The sequence below is a fragment of the Phragmites australis genome, chromosome 21, assembly GCF_958298935.1.
Source record: "Phragmites australis chromosome 21, lpPhrAust1.1, whole genome shotgun sequence".
In the NCBI taxonomy this organism is placed as follows: Eukaryota; Viridiplantae; Streptophyta; class Magnoliopsida; order Poales; family Poaceae; genus Phragmites; species Phragmites australis.
In genome coordinates, this window is record NC_084941.1 from 18,490,764 (window position 1) to 18,511,330 (window position 20,567).

Consider the following 20,567-nt stretch of genomic DNA (forward strand, 5'->3'; position numbering starts at 1 on the left):
GTTTTACAGCATCAACAAGCTTTCTATGTAATCTGCCACATCAGTTTGCAGCTCTGGCATCTTGATCCCTGTCAAAGCTCTAACAACAGCCTACAATACCCTCGCCCAAGTGAAACTTATAAGTGTACGCGTTGCAGTCAATCATGTACCACAGGTTTCCCACAATGAGTGATCCGATCAATATGTGGACGATGCAAGTTTTATTTAGGGGGGACAATATGCAGAGAACCTACCCACACAACCCTGAACTTTGGATGGAACACCTAGCTTCTTGCATATTGAATTTGTCATTTTGAAAAAGGTAGAAGCCAGAAATTCCTGATTCAGGTTGTTCCGTCCAACAATAGGTGATAGGCAATTGGAATTTGTAACTACTGTTTTCCTCAACCGCCTAGGTTCAAACACCCTCAATTTCACCTACTGGATCCAGAGAACAGCTCGAGCATCAGGGTCAAAGAGATAGGTCTTGACAATTTATCAAAATCCCTGCCAGTCTTCAACCAAGAGGTCTAAAACCTTCTGTACAATCCTAGTTTACCGCCATCCTAGGATCTTCTCACATTGCTATCTCCCACTGTTTGATCAAAACTACAAACCAGTGCAATATGGATCTAATGCTACTAACGGGCCTCATGTTTTGACAATACCATTGGTTTATTAGCTATGTCCACACCCAAAATTAACTTTTCCACAACATTCCACATGCGCACTCAACGAAACATTATGCTAAAGGAATGAAAGCAAAATATCTATGTGCTTTGATAAAAAAAAAAAACTCCATCCAAAAACTCGGAACAAAAATGAGAAAAGATTAAAGTGCTCATAGCATTGCAGTTTCTCTGTTTGCACAAAGTTGCCTCATAGAGTTAAGAAAACGCATTGAGACAACTTAAATAAGGTAAAAGAGTACCACATCAATTTACGAGTTCACATGTTCCTCTGCATTTAGTTAAAAAATTGTTTTGGGGGTTATCAAAGTTTATGTGGAACTCAATTTCTAGAAATAGAATAAACTGATACAACATGCCTCATTTATCTATCATGATACAAGTAGCCCAAATAGAATTCCAGCAAATACCGAAGCTCCAAACCACTTATTTGACACAAACCTGCAACCGTTTGAATTCAACAAAAAAAGTTTGAGCACTTGAAAGTAGTAGCATGATATCAATCAAGAAACATATCACATGAACAATGAAGATTAAATGCAAGGACACGTACTTCCTGTTGCAATCTGAACGGTTAGATAAGTCGACAATTGAGATCTGCCATGCCAACTGTGCAGCTGCAGTTGTCAGAAAAAGATAGTAGGGCCATGCTGCCCAACAAGATTGAGGTTAGTCAATATAAAGTAAAATAATACTTTTGTTGAAGAAAACATAAAATTGTGCTGCTGAGTACCAACCAATGTCAGCATTGTAGCCACTGAGTGCTAAGCTGCCAATGCAAGCAGCAGCAAAGGCACTAATCCAGTACTTGGTCATATCTCCAAATCTTAAGGCCGTGGACTTGACTCCTACTTTGAGGTCATCTTCTTTATCCAGAGATGTATTCACAAAAGCAATTACAAAAATATGGTCTCACTGAGGACAAATATGAATCAAAAATATAAATATATAAGTACCTGATGTGCATAGATAGTGCCATATACCAGTGTCCAACAGATACTAGCAGTGTACAATGGAAGGATAATCGCATAATCTAAGCTTTCTTTGATAGCAGCCCATCCTAGCAAAGCTCCCAAATTGATGGTCAATCCAAGATAGGCTTGAGGCTGTTATTATTGAATTGAAAAGAAAGTAAGTGATACTGTACACAATAATATACTATTTCATCCTTGTTTGTGTTTAATACATACCCAACATGTGAACCTCCTAATCAAGGGATAAGTGAATACCAGAGGAAGTGAACAGGCTCCAAGAATACAGCTATAGAAATAAAATAAGACAAAATCATAGGCGAATATCGCTATACTAATATTGACAAAGAAAAAATTAATGCACACACAATGCAAGCTGTGCTCCAGATTTCATCAAAGTGCAATATTTGGAAAGAACTAAGACACACATATTAGGATTGTAAAGATTTTGCTTTATATTCCTAAGGAAATAAAACTTGGAAGTTCAAGATATATTGAACATATTAGAATCGCATAGATGTTTCGTTTGTCCCTTGCAAAAAAGGGAGAAGTATCACTCCTCTGTAAATAGCACACTAATACATGGGTGGTTCGTCCTGACCCTCTCATGATGGCAAATTGGTTTTCATGGGATATTTGCTAATAATATATTTTACCCCTACAAAGTGAGATATATCAAATTAGCTGGGAGAAGAATGATAAGAAGATTACATTGTTACGAGCTTGTGGAAATTGGGTGAGGAATAGGGTTCCCCAAGGTTGTCAACGGGTATAGGCAACCACGACGTGCAGGGAAGTGCATAGGAGGCACACATGAGAGAGAGAGAGATGGATGGATTGATTGATTACTTTCTTGATTTGGTAATGGTGAAGTTAGTCCCCTTATGTAGGATATGTCCCCTATCAAGAACCGACAGTGATAATCAAGTATCACTACCAATTCTAATCATACATCAGCAGTAATACTTACACTGTCGGTTTTTAATTACAACCGGCACTAAATCTGTGGCCGGACACGATATTTTTCTCCGGTCTAATTTTGGCTCAGTTAAAGTCTGTGGGCTTCAAATATTATACTTCAAGGACGGCTCCCTATCTCAATCTCTCTTGGCACTCTCGCTCATTCCCACCTCCTCTCTCTCTCACGCATCTCTCCCTCCCCTTCCTCCTCCCCCACCAGCCTCCTCCTCACCCTCACCCCTCCCCCACCGGCCGGCCTCGCCTCCCGTATGTAGCTCCGCCTCCTCATGGTTTGGGCGTCCGGATTTGGGAACGGATCAGCGCAGATCTAGAGGCCCATGAGGAGGCCACGGTGGAGGGGTAGCGGGAGTGATGCAGTGCTGCTGTGGTGGAAGAGGAGGAGGACGCACTGGCTCCGAAGGGGGAAGGCGGAGATGCGTAGGCGGTGGGGAGCAAGTGCTTGGTGGCTAGCGACTGCAACAGCATGGTGGGGGTTGGCATGAGCTTCTTCGGTGCGACAGCAGCTATGATGGCGTTTGAGGCCTCGGCTCACGCGGCTGCATGTGAGCGCGATGGCAGTGTGTTGCCGAGCTGCTGCAGGCAAGCGCGTGCGGGCAAGTGCGATGGTGGCATGCAGCCGAGCGGTTGAGGGCAAGCACGTGCGAGCGAGCGCGACTGCGGGTGTGCGACCGAGAGCTGTGGGCTAGCGCGGCGGTTGCTATGCCATCGGCGGCAGCGAAGCTCACACGGCGGGGACGGTTGAGCGGCCGCGCGTGGTGAGTCCAACTCGAGCCAGAGCTGGCTCGTTTCATTTTTTTCGGAGGACGCATCACTTCCCTGTTGAGAACCCGGCAGTGATAGCGCTTAGACTATTACTGTCACTTACCCACTACCGGTTCTAAAATCGGCAATGAAGTGAGCTGCCAGCTGGCAGTGATGTACTATTCTATAGTAGTGATAGCAAGAGATGTGGTAAGCATAAGACACATACAAAATTGTAGAAATCAGTTATTTGATAGCTATAAAGTACGAGCATCATTTGTACTGCAAAAAATTAAAAAAAATATCACACAAAGTATAAAAACAAAAATCACCTTCTTATCAATGTGTCGATCCAGAAGATCATTCACCGTGCAACCAGCACCCCTGAAGATGACAGCTCCATATGCAAGTAGTGCTAGTATTTTCAGGTCAGGGAGCTGGCCTTGCTTTGCTGCTATTTTGATTGACCTGTGAAGCAAATGTTTCAGCATCATCTTAACACAATGGTGCTTTCTCTCTCTCTTCTCTCTCGGTCGCTCGCTCTGTTCGCACGCGCTGTGACCAAGTACTGAACGTTGGGATTTTGGGATTTTTGTGGTGGTTCATTGTATTACAAGACTATACATCTTAAATTATTGGATCTTATATGGCATGTCTTGAATAATTGTTGGATGTTACACAAGTTCAACCATTGGTTATTTGCTATGAAGTTAGAACTATTTACTAACAAATTCAAGCTTTTTTATTCAAAATTTTAAAAAAATTACTCAAAGTTTAAATCTTTTAATAACAAATTCATTATTTATTCAAAGCTCTTACGGACATGCCTCCTCCCATATTGAGCCAAGCACACTTGGTTCCTTATTGTCACTCTCGACAATAAATAGTGTTTTTTCATCTGTAATTTACAATGTACTACTTAATAGCTTAGGTTTTTTACTCTTAATTAATAACAACTTTCAACTCAGTAGCCTAGAAGTCTTAACTCATTATTTTTTAACTTATTAGAACTCATTACAACCAAATCGGATATAGTTTTAACTCGATATTTTCAACTTACAACTCATTAGCCTTAGGCATTTCTAACTTACAGCTCAATGGCCTAGGGCATTTAAATCACATTCAAAATGTTTACTCAAATTTAAAGCATTTCATTTGAAGTTTTAATTAAACTTTTCGTTATTCTAAGCCCTGTGTTTTAAGCTTCTTACGACCAAATTCAAGATTATGATTTGAAATAAGCTTTTATTGTCAAAAGGAGGAAGAAAAAGAGAGATGCACAAGTAAGAGAGAGTTTTGCATTCTTTTGTGCTAAAGTGTTCACAAATTGAGGGAGAGCTTGTACTCATTTTGCACAGTTGCATTTATTTGTGAACTATTTTGAAAACCGGTGCTTTTTATGAGTTTTGAATTTTTATGGTTGCATTGATTTTTTACCCATCTATTTGGGGGCCATATAATTTCTCGGTCATGTTGAGCCGTTGCCCATTTCTTTGGAAACCGAGAAGTTCTTCTTTGCTTTTCTCCGGTTTTTCTTGTTTTCTCTTTTAAGTGACCTTTTGTTTGCTTTCTTGGCTTTTGGTCACTTGGGTGAATTTCTTTTCTTTTATTATAAAATCAGTATCTTTGTGTTTTAGTGTTATCAATGTACTCATTAAGGGGGAGATTGAGAACGCAAGGGAGAATCATGTTGTTGATGATGAGTGATTGATGGAATTGTTGATTTTGAGCTTTCAGTTATATATAGCATGTTTTAATTGTGTTTGATTATGTTTATGGCTAACCGAAGTGAAAATGGAGGATAGCAGAGAGATATGTTTCTTGACTCATGATGTGTAGGTGTATGGATATGACATGGTGGTCAATGACAAGGCGGTGAAGGGCAAGTGGAGGCTTGGTGCCAATGGACCATGCGAAGACAGGTGGAGCCATGGGCTATCCGTATCGCTCACATGGAGGGCGCAAGAAAACATGGTGGGAAGAAAAGGTGATGAAGATGGTGTTGACTAAGACAAGGCGGAAAGGCAATGGCAAGTCAAGAGACAGCCCGATGGGGGAGCGCAAAGACTTGAAGGCATCAAATATCATGGCGGAGGTCAGACACACGTCGACATCGAGAAGTCATGCTTGGATGAGCATGCAAGGCGGTTTTTTTGGTTTTTTCCTCAAAACTAGAGGTAGAGTCAGAGGATGTGTGGCATCATCATAAAACTTGAGTGGAGACGAACCAGAGTCATTAAGGCACCAGGTCCATCCGATGGACAACAGAAGAGTTGGACCATTTTGCCCTTCAAGGATAATATCTATGTATTAGTCTTTAGGGGTATTTTGGGAACTGTCTATTTGCCTATATATATGGGAGAGGGCTAGTGCAAACAGACCTTTCTAGGACGTATTTTTATTTGGATATTTCTTAGGCTTGGTTAGAGTTTCAAAAAGAGAAGTTATGGTTCATAGCTTTAAATTTAATCTCAACAAAAGTGGGAGGATGAAGGGCGGCTTCTAAGCCATGTATCTATAAATCTTGCTATGTTCTTATTTTTATTCATCAATTGTTTAGCAAATTTATGATGTTGTTGATCTCCATCCTTTTAATCTCTTGTTCTTGAAGATTTTGTTGATTTTTCACTCTTCACTTTTGGCAGCAATTTCAAGTGATTTTGTTGGAGCAAAAGGTTGCTAGGACATGTGTGAGAACATCTAGAGTGATTCCAAAACGTTTTCCTCACACAAGCACCTTTTAGTTATTTTTCTCTAAAATTTCCTCTTTGTGTGAGTTCGGTCAAATCCACATAATCGAGCGTGAATTCTTGATCTCTTTGAGGAGATCTTTTGAATAAAGATTCACCATGTACGTGAGAAAGTTTGGCTAAAATTTCACTGGATTTGGACCACGTTTTGTTGGTTTTCCAATTTAGATTTTAAGTTATGAGCTGCTGTTTTTCAGTTTCGCTCTCAGTTCGGAACTTGTGGTTCTTATCCTGAACATCCATAAACAGTGTTTTCAACAATCAGATCTTTTTCAAACTTTCCTGTAGATCGGTGCAGTAGTCGAGTATTATTCATCTGGTCAAAATTACTGTTTATCAGTACTGATCAGAATTATTGTTCATCTTTTCAGGGTTATTGGTACTGGTTGGAGTTGCTGTTTATCCGAACTGGTCAATATACTGTTCATCAGTACTGATCGAAGAATTGTTCATTAGTACTGGTCGGAGTACCGTTTATCAGTACTGATCAAAATACTATTCATCAGTACTAGTCGGAGTACTGTTCATCAGTACCGATCCAAGAACTTTCGCTATTCGTTGTGAGCGCACTTTCGGGTTGTTTCCGCTATGTATGATATTGCGCTTAAGTTATGATTCGATCTTGATGTGCATTAAGTTTGAATTGGATATAAGCCTTATTCTTATCAAAAAAAAATTAAGACTTCTATTCATCCTCTCTCTGGTCGTCATTCCAGTCTTTCAGCAACCGGCAGTCATCTCACTGTAAGTTCAATAGAAAATCCAAATTATTACGAAATAAATTTTCATATACTTGAGAGAAACTTCCGGTTTAGCATTTATTCAGGTTCTATGCATCCTCGTTTCATTACGTGTGAATGCATGCCTCATGATGCATTATTTTGAGGTGTTCTAACCATCATCTTTGCGCTATCTAGATGCGGAAATTGTGTGGTGTCAAGAGGAGCCCATGAACATGGGTGCATAGTTCCATCAAAAAAACATGGGTGCATATAGCTACATCTCTCCTCGGCTGCAAACTGCTATGAAGGCTCTTGGGCAGGGCTTGTTCGACGACATCGAGTACGTGGGCAGGGCTCCTTCAGCTTCTGCAGCCACAGGATTCCCGTCAGTTCATGCGCAGGGAACAGTTGGAGCTGGTGAAGAAAGCGTTGCAGCCAGAGCCGATCAAGTCCCCATGGTGTTCTTCCTTTAGGCGTTTATATTGTCGCAAAATCGCTAAGGATTGTAAACATGCCCGCTTGAATACACAATTAGTGGTTGTCTATTTCTTGTTTCAGTTTTGCTTCCTAAACTCTGTTCTATGTTGGTGTAAGACTTGGATGTACAAATTATATTCCGTTACTTTGTAATAGAAATGGGGTTTCCCAGCGTTCGATAAAAACAAGAATACACAATTTGTTTGGCATGGCCTGTGTACTCGTATTTGGGGGCATTTATTCTTTCAACTTTGTAAATAATTCACATCATGGATAAGGTTTCTTCCTGTTGGAGAGGTATGACAAATCTGTAATTCAACATGAGCAACATTATTTGCAAATTTGTTCCTTTAGTAGAGAAACCTTAATTCATTGCATGTTGTAGGATTGTGTTTGCTCCGTCCGGTGAAGTGGTGTGAAAGTGTTATTAAAGATGTCATGATAGCAACATTTTGTATGTATGATGGGCAATTTGATTCAGTCATATATCAGCTGGTACCGCGCCATGTGGTGGGAAAGTGCGAACTTTAAATTTTGAATCCTTGGATTGTGTTCTTACGGTTTGGATCAGATGGATCCCATCCCAGCTTGCCTATTTTGCAAAAGAAAAAGAAAATCCTCCAATGAAGAAGGTGGTGCGGGATGGCACCCAATACTGCCTTGTTCAGGGTTTCGGCAGGCCCCTTTTCCGCAAAGGGAGGATAACAAGCTCTCATCCAAATTCCGCTTTGATCCACGCCATCAAAAGGGGGTCGGTTCAACATCTCCTGATCATTTCTAGTCGCGGTTTGTAAATTTGGTGAAAAATATTTGTAGATTATACTTGCAACTTGAAGTGATTTTTAGGTGTATTTGCAACTTTGTTCCTAGAATAAACAGTCTCAAGTACACCAATCTTAGTGCATGTTTGGTTCTTTTGCCCGCTCGTCTCGCCCGGCAAGGCTAGCCTTGCCAACACCAGAGAGCAGATTTAGCTCTCTCACACTGGCAAGGTGAGCACCGGTATCGAGACAGCTGGCAAAGCATCAAAACGTGTGATTTCTTGCTTCCCCAAGCAAAACAAGCCACATCAAAGCTACCAAACGTGCCCATACTCTTCTTAACATCTCTTGCTGCAGGGTAGGCCTTATCCGAGTGTGCACAAGGAAAACATATCGCATAGGGAAAAAATGCTAAATATTCTGAGATGGGTGAGGCTTGGGTGTGCACAAGGAATAACATATGATATGGTTTGGCTTCCAATTGAGCCAAGTTGGGCTACTTCTAGGTCCAACCGCAAGAAATGCGTCAGATGAGAACTGGGAACCTGATTGTATCTAGGGATTCCCGTCATGAGCGAAAATCCTATCGTGAAGGGATTTTTATTTCCTTCAACACTCCAACGATTTTCTTTCACGATTTTCGTCACGAAAGAATTCTCAAAGTCATTCCTAAGATCATTCTCTTCAGGACGGAATTTTCTCTCCTTTCTCTTCACGATTCCCATTAAAGAAAAACCGTTGAAGATAAGAGAAAATAAAGGGAATGAGAACAAAGAAGAGAATCGAGAAAGGAACAAAATAAAGGACATATGGACATATGGTTAGAGATGGCCTAAAGAACGTATACCAATTTGCAGCTCTATTCAGCTCCTATATCTCCTACTTTGTTGTCATGTGAGGTTTATTTATTTATTTATTTTTCTACCACAATATATATATATATACTTACTATTTTCATTTCCAATCTAACTTTCACCTAGGGGCTAGGCATCCTGGGCTTCTGGCACCCGGGGGTCGCCACGACATGTCAAGGCACCAAGATCACTATAAACAAGAGATGTTTTGGCAAGAACATAACATATTTTGACACACCTCCAAAACAAAGAGAAGTTCAATAGAATCACACTGGCAGATGTTGACACAACTCAAGGATCCTCTTGCATAACATATTTTGCTAAACCTCCGAATCATGAAAAGGGCGGTACCGTCTGGTTCAATCACCAACATGTACATTGAAATTGATAGCGCTAGAAGTCTGATAGCAAATATTGCTGGCCCAACCTTAAGCAGCTAGGTGCTGTTGCCCACCTGAGGCCTCAGGTTAGTTCACAACTAAATATATATTGTACAACTATGCACAAAATAAAATGGCCATTGGATAATCCTTCGAAACAAAGGGACCTCTTGAAGCATGACAAAAGATTGTGATCATAGATCTACTCCAGCAGTGCTCACCATTTCTTCCTGGATCAGGCTCGGCAACAGAGGGGGCACATAAGGCTCAAAAAGCGTGACACTGGGGTTTGGATCAAACTGCAGTATATTGGCAGCACGCTCGAATTCCTCCCGGAGTATTTTGATGGTGAACTTGTCGACAACACGACCAAGATCATGGGAGGTCTCAAAAGGATCCTCAATGCATATGAGATGCCTGTCATTTCCAACCCGTCTCGTCCAGTCTTTCCTCTCCTTGCTGAAAGAAGTGTCAAAAAGGATGAGAAGAAACAACTTTAGCTACTTTTTTGTTTCACTACACAATAAACAAAAATGGAAGCTGTTTTGGTTGCATGGTCAACAGTTTATAATTCAATAGTTGTGACTTGGGTAAATAGATACTACTATACTGAACTGGCTGCATAGCATATTCCGTTGCACACAATTCTGGGTGTCACGATATTCAAATAGGAACCAGGAAACAAAAGTTCAGCACATCAAGAGAACTTTCTGGGAAAGAAATGACGGTTTAAAATGCTATACAGCATACCTAATGATCCTTCCAGTACGAATCGATATGACATCTCTTGTGTAATCATGCTCATACGCCCAGTAATGGAAAAAGGCCCAAAGCAGCCTTGAGACGGTATCTTTGTTGTGAGCGCCATAGTTATTAAGCTTGTCCACTTGGTCAAAGTAAGCACAGTTATTTTCATCCACAGTGACATAGTAGGTTGTCTCCATTTCCTGATATCAGTCAATTAGTTGACAAACAAAAATAATACAAAGGAATAGAGATGGCAAACAGAAAAATTTTACAATAGATTATTTCTTTGCCACAGGGAAAAGGTGAACAAAAGCACATATATATTCTTCTTGACTGTAGCCATATGGGATAATATCATTCTTCTACAGCACTGTAGCTTTGGTTCACCTTTATAAATTGGGTACAACCAACAATATAAATGATGTAAAGACCACAAATCAGAACCTTTGGCAATCAATTAATGCAAAAGAATAATAATACAGCAAAGTTTGCTTTTTAAACAAATCATTTCTGAGCATTTCTAATGAAGGGTACTCACCAAGTACAATTTAGTTATCCAACATACAAAAATGACAGCACCAAAAGATCTATGGCATATAGCATTAATATGGCACGAGAACAACATCAAGCATATACAGCATACTAGCATCTCTGCCAACACATGCAGAAAATGGTGTCGATACAGCAAATATGTAATCTTCCTAGAAATCCCAAAAAAGAAAAATAGCTGTACATAGTGATTGATAGAATCCATCTTTTACATACCAAAAGTTACATCAAAATGCTACATTTTTCAGTAAAGTCGGTCTAGGTCACTTTCAAGTGTGAAATGTAGGAGATGCAAATCTTTTAAACTAATTGTGTTGCAACAATATGCAGTGGGAACCTTAAAGTGCGAAGAATTCTTAACAGATGTAAAAGGTAGACACATATAAGTATGTAGCAGATGTAATATACAAGAAATGCACTACAACTCAGATACCTGTAGACATGGGAGTATTCTTCGCAGCTGTAGGAGGTGGATGCACATTATTACATATCTGAATGTCAAGAGAATAATGAAATTCAGACTGTGATCATGAAAAGATGAGCATAATACATTTTTAATAATGTCAAACGGATAACTTACGCATAACTAGAAAGTGTTCCTTGGTAAGTTTCATTTACTCGGCGAGATTTAGCCCAATGCTTCACAATGAATGCCAACTGCCGTAACCTTCTATCTATTTGTGCATAATCTTTCAAAAGTTTTGTGTTAACAACTGCTAAAAGATTATTGACACATATATCACAGGAAAGCCCTGTTTCTGGATCCATAAGCTTCACTATTGGGACTCTTGCTCGAGTTAATGCCTACAAAATTTCATTAATTTGAGTCAGAAACTTAGTACACAAGTTCAAATTCCAAACCATATCAGAGTGATTCTAAACGATAGTGTTTTGATATAAAAGTTGATACAGTAACAGGGACTTTTCATGAGATTGTTGTATGCAATAGTACATCATAAAGGCCAAACCCTTGATACAAACTTAATCAGAAACTTTGGAAAGATACATGTTACATCAGCACATTGTTTAGAATTTAGAATATATATCATGATATTATTCAACTCAAAAGATATCTGATATGTCGTAACACAACATGAAAGGAGACTCGAGATCACCTGAATATTCTGGAGATTACCAGCTTCGAGAATGTCTGCTAATTTCAATATAATATCGACCTTGCTCATTTCCTTGTCATCAATAGAGAGACAAAGGTCAATATCACTATTTGAGAAACCAAAGGAATTTGCACATGATCCATAGAGGTATAGTCTTGAATTAGGCCATTCCTTGTTTATTAGTCTGCTGAGAGCTGTTAACAACTGCTTCTGCTTTGCAATTTCCTCCTCTGAAGGCACTAATGATTCAAAAATTAACAAGAAACTAGGTGTAAATTGATCTATGTCATAGCGACATGGCCTGTGTCTCCTCTGAATTCTTATACGTTGGCTTGATACATGATGCCCTCTAGAAAAGTCTGACCTGAAGTCCTGCAAGATGAAAGAGGGAGGCTAAATCTAACATAACTGTAAGGTTGTTCTAGAAATTGTAAAAACAGTTGCTAAAGTATAAGTGGCAACTAGCAGCTGGCAGGGTTCTTGATAATGCAACTGGCCAGACAGCTAAAAGCAATTTAGGCCACAATTGAAGCTAGTACTGCAAAAGTACGACAGCTGTTCCATTGTTTTACGTATGGTTTACACAAGATTACTCACTTGTAGGTGAATTGTGATGGAGCTAACTTGATCTAGCTACCAACTTATAGGTGTAAATCAATTCCACCTGAGTGTAAAAAGGCAGAACTTGGATTAACCTGGCTGGGCTCGGCTCAGGCTCAAACTTTTCGATTTGAGCAAGAGCACATAAGATTGATTGCTTTGTGTACATGCATTTATATGATCAAGCTTAGCATCTTGTAAACATGCATGTATATTCGTATCTGATCAGCTCAATTAGGCTCGGGAACATGTTCCAATAGACTCAAACTTGACCTGAGTAATCATGAAACAGCGTAAGAATGTGTAGTGCGAAAAGGCAAGTGGAAGACAAAGAGTCCACATCATCAAAATGCACAGTAAGATCTTAGTGTTCAACCTCAGTGACTTTCAGTTGGGATTTTGCTGACTCATACTCTGACTGCATTCAATGTACAAAATATTGATCATGTTTTGAGTTATGATTTCTCCTGAATGAAGAATTCTTAATTCAGAATATAAAAGAAATACAGTTTTAGACTATTCCTCAAAGAAGTTGAGGGTTGAACCTAGGAAGATAGGCTGGTGCAAAGTAGATATGTTGTGAATATTAACTTGTGAATAGAGTAGATCCATAATAGCTTTATACTCTCTCTGGTTGCATGCAAATGTAGGTTGTTTTAGCCTCCTCAACTATTCTTTAAATATAAATCATTCTCGAACTTCTATGTATTTTTTTCTCTTTTGTTCCCGTTTTGCTCTTGTTTAATAAATGCTACCACTCTCACAAATGAATGACTTATCTTTTTCAATGCAGAATAAATAAAGGGCAACAAGGTCATTTAATCTACTTTCTTAATCCATGTGCACAAGTTTAAAGCGACTTACATTTGCAATCGGAGGGAGTAATTAGTTTTCATTCAATTGCATCACATTCATCCAGCAGGCCTAACAAGATGCCACTACAATTGAAGGTAAGTGTAAAATGTGTGCACTAGTATTGCTAGGCAGCACTACTGTTAGTTGTAACAGCATTTTCACTATCCACATCCAACCATGGGTAACATAAGCATGACACATGGTAGTGGGTCTACTTCAATTTATGTTAACACATTTTACTGCTTCAACCTGCCTCTCCATCTTCTCTAACATCCTTTTAAATCCATGTGCTGATGTGCACAAACCAGCATACAACTTATAGTTAAGGTACCTAAGGTTTTAGAAAGCAATAGCCAGTACTCAATTGGCAAACCCATCTTCAAGTGTTTATATACAAGCAGCCTAAGGTTTTAGAAAGCAATAACCAGTACTCAATTGGCAAACCCACCTTCAAGCGTTTATATACAAGCAGCCTTGCATATATTTGGATTATTTCAAGGCATGTAAATTTTTTTATGGATTTGAGGTGCCAATTAACTTGTTCTGAAAATATGTTGTCATCTCACTGGAGAACGAAGAGGTGGTTCTCATATGTTCATTAAGACAGCATATTTTTATGATCTTATAGTACTGTCTATAAGCAAGATTGAAACATTACTGGAGTATGTGAACCACAAACAGGCTAAACTGGCAGTCATGGTGTTCTTTCTCAGATTTACAGATCAATTTGGTATTTCTTTGTGATACTGTTTAGAACTGATATCAAATGCATTCATGTACTATGAGAAGTTGAGAACCACAACTCATAAAAAAATAAACAAGATTTCCTTCAGTTGTGTGACCTGAGATGGAATTTACTAGGGATCAGAGCACACAACGACAAACCAATCTGATGCACTCGAGAGTAATAATTAACAGCTACATCAGATGGATATGGGGGAAATCAACTGAATTAGGCATTAAATGCAAAAAAACAACTAGATGCACTTAATCATAAATAAGCTTCATATCGTATTGCCAAAAAATCCAATTTACCTTGCTCCTTAGGCCACTTTTTTGCAATACCACTCCCTTGGCCTCACCATTGTCATTAATCACCAGACTTTCCGTCAACTGCTCAATCATAACATCCTCCTCCCTGCCATCATTGTCTTCTTCCTCATCCTCCCTGGCAAATCTAACCTCGCTCTTCTGATGCGATACTTCAAACTTCCTTGCCTCCGCTACCACCTCTCCACCCATTCCATGCTCCAAACCTACTTCCCCAATTATAGCATCGTCCAAACTATTCACTCTATCCTCCCTAACATACACAGGAACTGAACTACTGGCAGGTACTGTTACATGGTGCAATTCTTTCACTGGTTTCTTACCAAATATATCACGCACATTCACATTTGGCAGCTTCCGTGGAACATGGCCCTTTTCGTCCCTATACCCTTGCCACCGTTGCTCCCTTTGTGGTGTGTTCGCTACACGTGGGTCTTGCTGCCCCTGACCTCTGTGAAGTATCCCGCCCCCTGTGATCTGAGGCGTGTGCTGATCTCCACGTAGTGTCCTGCCACCTGGGCTAGGAAGCGTATGCGGCTCTCCAAGAGGCATCCGACCAAACGGTCTGTTGCCATTCATATCAGGCGGTGTCCTTGATAAAAAGTGATCATGCCGCTGCTCCCTATACATCATTCCTGCAGCAGCATCACGGCCACTGGTTATTGGCATATGCTGCTCTCCAAGCGGATTTCTGCCAGGAATGCCGAACACTTCCTGAGCGGCTTCAGTGGTCCGAGGCTCTTTATTCAACGTCCTACTGAAACCCCTTGGACGATGCTGGTTCTGCTCCCTATTCGGCATCCCCCCAAACGCATTCGGCGTCTCACGGCCTGAGGCGGCCTGGTGCGAAACCTTGCCGAAACCCGGAGGCGGCGCCCCTGGCCGGGGCCTCTCTGGCCTGACCGCATCCGCGGCTTCAAACCCACCGCCGCGTAGCGCCGCGTAGGGATCCACGGACGGCGCGAATCGGGGATCGGGGAACCGGAGCTGCTGCTGCTGCGGCGGCTGCTGGGCCGAGGGGGAGGGCCACGCGAAGCCGCCCCCCTGCATCTGCGGCGGGGTGGGGAAGAGCGGCCCCACAGCGGCGACGGCGGGGTCGACGAAGAAGTCCTGCGGCCCCGGTGCGCCGGGGGGCGGGGCGGGGGTTTGCGCGCGCGGGTGGGGAGGAGGGTTTTGGAGGAGACGGAGGAGGAGGCCGCCGTCGAGCGACGCCGGCGAGGGGTGGTTGGCGGCGGATGAGGAGACTGACGGGTGGGACCCTCTGCCCCCGCCGCCGGACGAGGCCATCGGGTGAAGGCGAGGGGTTGGTTGGTGCGTCGCGAAACCTTGCGGGCTTAGTTTTTCTATCGTCACTTTCGTCGGCACTTTTCTGTTTTTGTGCTCACGCTTTCGCAGTCCTGATCGGAACGGAACAGGCTTTTTTCTGCCGTGCGCATGGTGTTCCCACCGCACATGTACCTCTTCGTCTTCCACCCTCCCATGGCCGCTCGCCACCAAGATCCGGGGGAGAGCTTTCCAAAAAAGATCCGGGGGAGAGTGGAATGATGACTGGAAGGTGACCATAGTGGTAGTGAAGCGTTGAGTGTTTTTTATTTTGAGACTGAGCTATACAGTTTGAGAAAAATTCTTCTTTTAAGATAGTACTACATATTTCTTTATATATCCGTGCTCATATAGCACTGATCTTTTTCTTTCTAATGTACTATTTAAGGTTTGGATTCAAGTGTAAAACAGGTTCATTAAAATGGGACTATAGAGGGATGAAACTAGTGGAGGTATAGTTATAGGCGGCAGTAAAGGCACTACTTGTGTAGCCACAGATGACGGATATGGGGTTTGGGTTTTGTAATAAAACTGATGACAATGAGCCACTACGGATATGAGGAGGACATGATAATTGCGGTAGAGTGGATAGAGGAATGACCGGACCCCGCATCAGCTATGATGTCGTTGGCATGATATGGTTGCACCAGGAAAGACAATGACAAGACACGAGGTGGAGACGACGAGTATTTTTTATATAGAGTGGAGGGTAATTTGCAGTGTTCAATAGGATCCATACTCAAGAGAGAAAACACACTAATCGATTTGCCATTTATTTGTTGGACCATGAATTAGACGTTGTTGTGGATATATATTCAAACAAATAATGTGGGGGCTCCGAAGCGAGAAGCTTTGAAGGCTAGAGAGGACCGCTCATGTCACAAAACGATAATAATTGGGTGTCTAGCATATGAAATCGAATGTTCTATTACAACTAAGGATGAGGGTATTTATAACCCATTTCTTAACTACTCCGTAGATATTGACTTGAATATATCCTGATATGGAAGTATATTCTAAGGGTACAATGATCATTTGTCCATAAGCCAAGTAGCATCGTACTATGCCGAGTGGGCTCCAAATGATTGGGAATCTCGTTTGGTGTTTCCAATGGGGTGGCGTAGGGGGGCTTCGGTAGGCCATTTGAGTAGACTCGCTTTCAGGCTATACATGAAAGTCCTTCGGGTGAAGCACTTCTTTAAGTGGCTTTTGTCCCTTGCTCGATACGAAGTCTTGCTATAGTTTATTGTGTTAAGGTCATCTCCAACAAAGATAGCATCTGTACTTTTTTTCTTTGCTACAGTAAAATGCTGTATCTTTTCGCGCCGCATCCCTCTCCAATAGAGGCAGTATCGAGAAACAGTGATACGGGAGGTAGCTGCCTAGCGGCATTTTTGCAGTACGATATGGCTGTCTCTGTTACTGTTCACAGCGTATGCACGTGGGTCCGAGAGGATGAGGAGAGTAATGGAAAGTATGAAATAAAGTAGCTGTTGAAGATATAAGAAATAAGGGATGTTGTAATAGTGTTAGGAGGTACTATAATAATATTATAAGGAATAGATTTTTAGAGTTTCTATTAGAGATGATCTAAACACGTTCGCACCGCTTGATAATTAATTCCTTCCGCCAACACTAAGTCTGCCTTCACAACGCTAGATAGTTCCTGTTGCTATTACAAAGTATGCCTTCGCAATGAGGGATAGTTCCTTCGGTTAGTATGAAGTCTGCCTTCACATCGCTTGGTGGCTCCCTTCATTCCTCATGTAGCAATGTCGTTTTAATCGCCAGACTTCATGTTTTGTAGAGATTTCATGGACCTTGGACGCACGGGGGACAACGTATTATTCTCCCAACAGACATAGTGTCAAAAAAAAATTCATTTATTTGTCAATTGTGAAAAGCCACTGTAGCACTAGGTGTTTTAGCATTTAGAGGATAGCCAAAATCTCTAGTTTTAATTTTTGTTATAAATTAATATCAAAGTAAAACCAATGTGTATATATGTATATGCATATGCATGTATGTATAAATGTGTATCTGTATATATATAAGTATATATATAAGTATATATAAGTATATATATACATAAGTATATATGTGAGTATATATATGTATATATTTATTTTCGAGCTAAGTAACTCAAACTCACCTCAAATTCAGAATTTCAAACTGAAACCTTGCATTTACATTGAGCATGTGCATTTGGTTTTCTTGGTATTTGTTCTTTATGTGTTGATTTGAATTTGAATCTAATGCAAATTCAAATCAAATCTAAAATCTAAGTTTAGCTCTAATTCTTAAATCAAATCTCTAATATAAATTCCTTAATTCAAATCAAACTCTAAATCAAATTACATATTCAAATTTCAGAACAATTCTTAATCTATTTACTAAATCCTAAATCTAACTTGGGCCAAATTCCTTTTTCTCTTTTGGCTCATCTCTCTCTCTCTCTCTCTCTCTCTCTCTCTCTCTCTCTCTCTCTCTCTCTAAATATATATATATATGCTACACCGAGTCGGCCTGCCGAGGCCCATCTTGCCTCCAGTCTCTCCACACTATGCGCCTAGGCCCACATAAGCCCAATTGCATGCCAACGCAAGCTGGCCTAGCACCTCATCTCATTTCCCTTTCCCCCTCACCGATATGTAGGTCCCACGCCCATGCCACCGTCTTCAACCTCCCACCGCCTCTAAAAAAAGAATTAGCTCCCCATCCTCTGAGCCAGTTTTGTTATTGACCCTCACATGCACCTATCCGCCCATGAATCACCTCGGTCCCCCCTCCTCATAGTGTTGTGCGTGCCTGCTCTGTCTGATATAGTGCCTACCTTCTCGGTTCTCAAGATCCAAACCAAGCTGCACATGTGACACCACCGCACCCTCTAAACCCTAGTTCCCCCTCTTCCCCTATAAATGGACCCACCTTCCTATTCTTCTCCTCTCCCCATTTTCCCATTTGGTCACCGCGCCCCACCACCTTTCCTCCTCCTCTGTCTTTCTCACCAATCTTCGCTCGCTGTGTAATTCGTCGCCACCGGCAAGCAAACACTCTCCCTCTATGCTCAGTGCGACTCTATATTCCCCTCTCCAACCTATGAACCTCCTCTTGTAGCTCGAAGCGCATTGGAGGTGGAGCAGTGTCAGAACCCAATAAAACCATTCACATCGATCCTCTTCTTCCTCATTGCCACACCTTCTCGACTCCTACTGACCTAGCTAAAGTAAGCACTGCAGCCATCCCCTTGGCCTTTTTCAAGCACCATCGAGTCCCTCTGAGCCCACACGAAAAAAGCACTGTGACATGCCACCCACCGCCCTTGTTCTCCAACGCTAGCCGAGCTAACCGACCGACAACCCTTAATGGTGCGTGCAGTAACTCCCCAGTAAGCCCATAGGAAAGGCTCTCCCACATGTTTTCATCTCTTCACTGATTGCTATCTGACCTCCAGTGAGCTCATGCCACCGCTCTGTCCATCTTCCGATCACAAGGACCCTAGTATCCACACGATCACAAGCTCAGGAGCTACTCATCTATCCAATTCATTTTTGTTTTCATGGAGGAATCGTGTTGTTCTTGAGTTCTTTAGATGTTCTTGAGTTTTTGGAGTAAAATATAGTTTTGGGAGAATATGAGCTTTGAAGTCGTGTTGCTAGGTTGATGAGTGAGTTTCAGACTCCTTGAACTATCCCTAGCATGTTTTCCTTAGGGTTGTAGAGACTCACAAATCAAATCGACCCTAAAATCCCCTTAAAAACGACTGTTCTAGACAGCCCAGATACTCCAGGTTCAACAGGAGAAAGCCCACTGAATTGTATTAAAAAATCGTTAGGGATTAGGGTGCAAGTTGGGTCTAGAATCTTTTGGATAAGGCATATACATGTTTATGTAGCATAGATCTGTCATACAAGTTGAATCCGAGTCCACCCGGATACACCAGCCTCCTGATATTTTTCTGACTTCGTTTAGATCGCTTAGTGTGACATTAATTCATGTGTCTTGCACATCTAACATGTTTTTATGCATATTGTGGCATGCATTGTTGCACTTCAATCATATTCATCATTGCATGTGTTCTTCTCTAGTGAGCAGAGAACCGGCGTGTGACCCGGTGGTGATTGAAGACGACGTCCATCTCCCCGAATTTTGCGAGTGTTGTGCGGGTATCATAAGGCAAACTCCAGTGTAGCAAGGCAAGCATCTAAGCATACTTATCCCAAAACTTTGGATCTCGTATGGTATAAATTGATAAATATTCCTTATGTATGTATACATGAGTTTGAGTCGATGTCGGAATACTGTGAGTATGACCTATGTAGATGCATGATCTTTTCCTTCAATTGTTGTTGATACATATCCTTGTAGCCCGGGCATAATCATATTAATGTCCAACTTAAAATGTGATACGAGTTGCTTAGTATTGCATAGGTTTACGGTAGAAATCGAGCGGTGAAATGTTTCATCGTTCGCGAGCATAGGCTTAATAATTACTTACACAATGATATTGATGATGAGTTGATGAGTGGTAAGCATGAGATGAGATGTGAGCAGTGTTAGGGGTATCATCTGCCCTGGAGGAGGTTCCTGCGGTAGTTCGAAGAAGGAGCCTGGATACTGTAGATCGCTTTGCATCGGTTAAGCATCGATCGTTGGTCGTCGTTGGCTTAAGCACTTACCATACTCATCACATGTCGATCTAATGGTAAGACGGGCCGAATACCTTTGTACCAGTGATCATTTGAGCCTAAACATCGACGGTGTGAGTGGGCGGGTTTGGAAGAGGTATCTAGTTTGCTCCGGGAGTAGTTCTAGATACCTCCACACCGAGCGATGCATGTATCAAATGGTTGGGGCTTATTGGGAAAGGTTGTCATGAGTACCTCTTGTGCGCACTTTAGCGTGTGGCACAAGCCGAATGGTCCTCGTGTCGTGTGGGTAAAAGAGTATCCCCTGCAGGGTGTAAAACATTTCAAAATGCTGCGCTCTCAGTCATAAACATGACTTCTGTCCATGCGCACCA

The 20,567-nt window shown here is 41.4% G+C and overlaps 2 protein-coding genes across 2 annotated transcripts; both read right to left on the reverse strand.

Annotated features, from left to right (window-relative positions):
• Positions 1 to 1,039: 1,039 nt before the first annotated feature.
• Positions 1,040 to 3,764, reverse strand: LOC133903196 (4-hydroxybenzoate polyprenyltransferase, mitochondrial-like). Its single transcript, XM_062344518.1, has 6 exons — positions 3,730 to 3,764; positions 1,859 to 1,928; positions 1,626 to 1,774; positions 1,406 to 1,542; positions 1,222 to 1,318; positions 1,040 to 1,109 (listed from the first exon to the last, which is right to left on the reverse strand). The coding sequence occupies exons 1-6, from the start codon at positions 3,762 to 3,764 to the stop codon at positions 1,040 to 1,042; spliced, it is 558 nt and encodes a 185-aa protein (XP_062200502.1).
• A 5,442-nt stretch (positions 3,765 to 9,206) lies between these two features.
• On the reverse strand, positions 9,207 to 15,745 carry LOC133903308 (UTP:RNA uridylyltransferase 1-like). Its single transcript, XM_062344613.1, has 6 exons — positions 14,207 to 15,745; positions 11,717 to 12,088; positions 11,182 to 11,405; positions 11,035 to 11,092; positions 10,056 to 10,252; positions 9,207 to 9,764 (listed from the first exon to the last, which is right to left on the reverse strand). The coding sequence occupies exons 1-6, from the start codon at positions 15,506 to 15,508 to the stop codon at positions 9,500 to 9,502; spliced, it is 2,418 nt and encodes an 805-aa protein (XP_062200597.1). The 5' UTR covers positions 15,509 to 15,745; the 3' UTR covers positions 9,207 to 9,499.
• Positions 15,746 to 20,567: the final 4,822 nt, after the last annotated feature.

What these genes read in the sequence shown, in the direction of transcription:
- LOC133903196 (XM_062344518.1), bottom strand. Translation starts at nt 3,764, where the DNA reads ATGGAGCTGTCATCTTCAGGGGTGCTGGTTGCACG. An exon ending in TTAGGAGGTTCACATGTTGG is followed by an intron (nt 1,775 to 1,858) that starts GTATGTATTAAA and finishes CAATAATAACAG; the next exon opens with CCTCAAGCCTATCTTGGATT. An exon ending in TGGCTACAATGCTGACATTG is followed by an intron (nt 1,319 to 1,405) that starts GTTGGTACTCAG and finishes CTTGTTGGGCAG; the next exon opens with CATGGCCCTACTATCTTTTT.
- LOC133903308 (XM_062344613.1), bottom strand. Translation starts at nt 15,508, where the DNA reads ATGGCCTCGTCCGGCGGCGGGGGCAGAGGGTCCCACCCGTCAGTCTCC. An exon ending in GTAATCTCCAGAATATTCAG is followed by an intron (nt 11,406 to 11,716) that starts GTGATCTCGAGT and finishes GAAATTTTGTAG; the next exon opens with GCATTAACTCGAGCAAGAGT. An exon ending in CGTACTGGAAGGATCATTAG is followed by an intron (nt 9,765 to 10,055) that starts GTATGCTGTATA and finishes CACTTCTTTCAG; the next exon opens with CAAGGAGAGGAAAGACTGGA.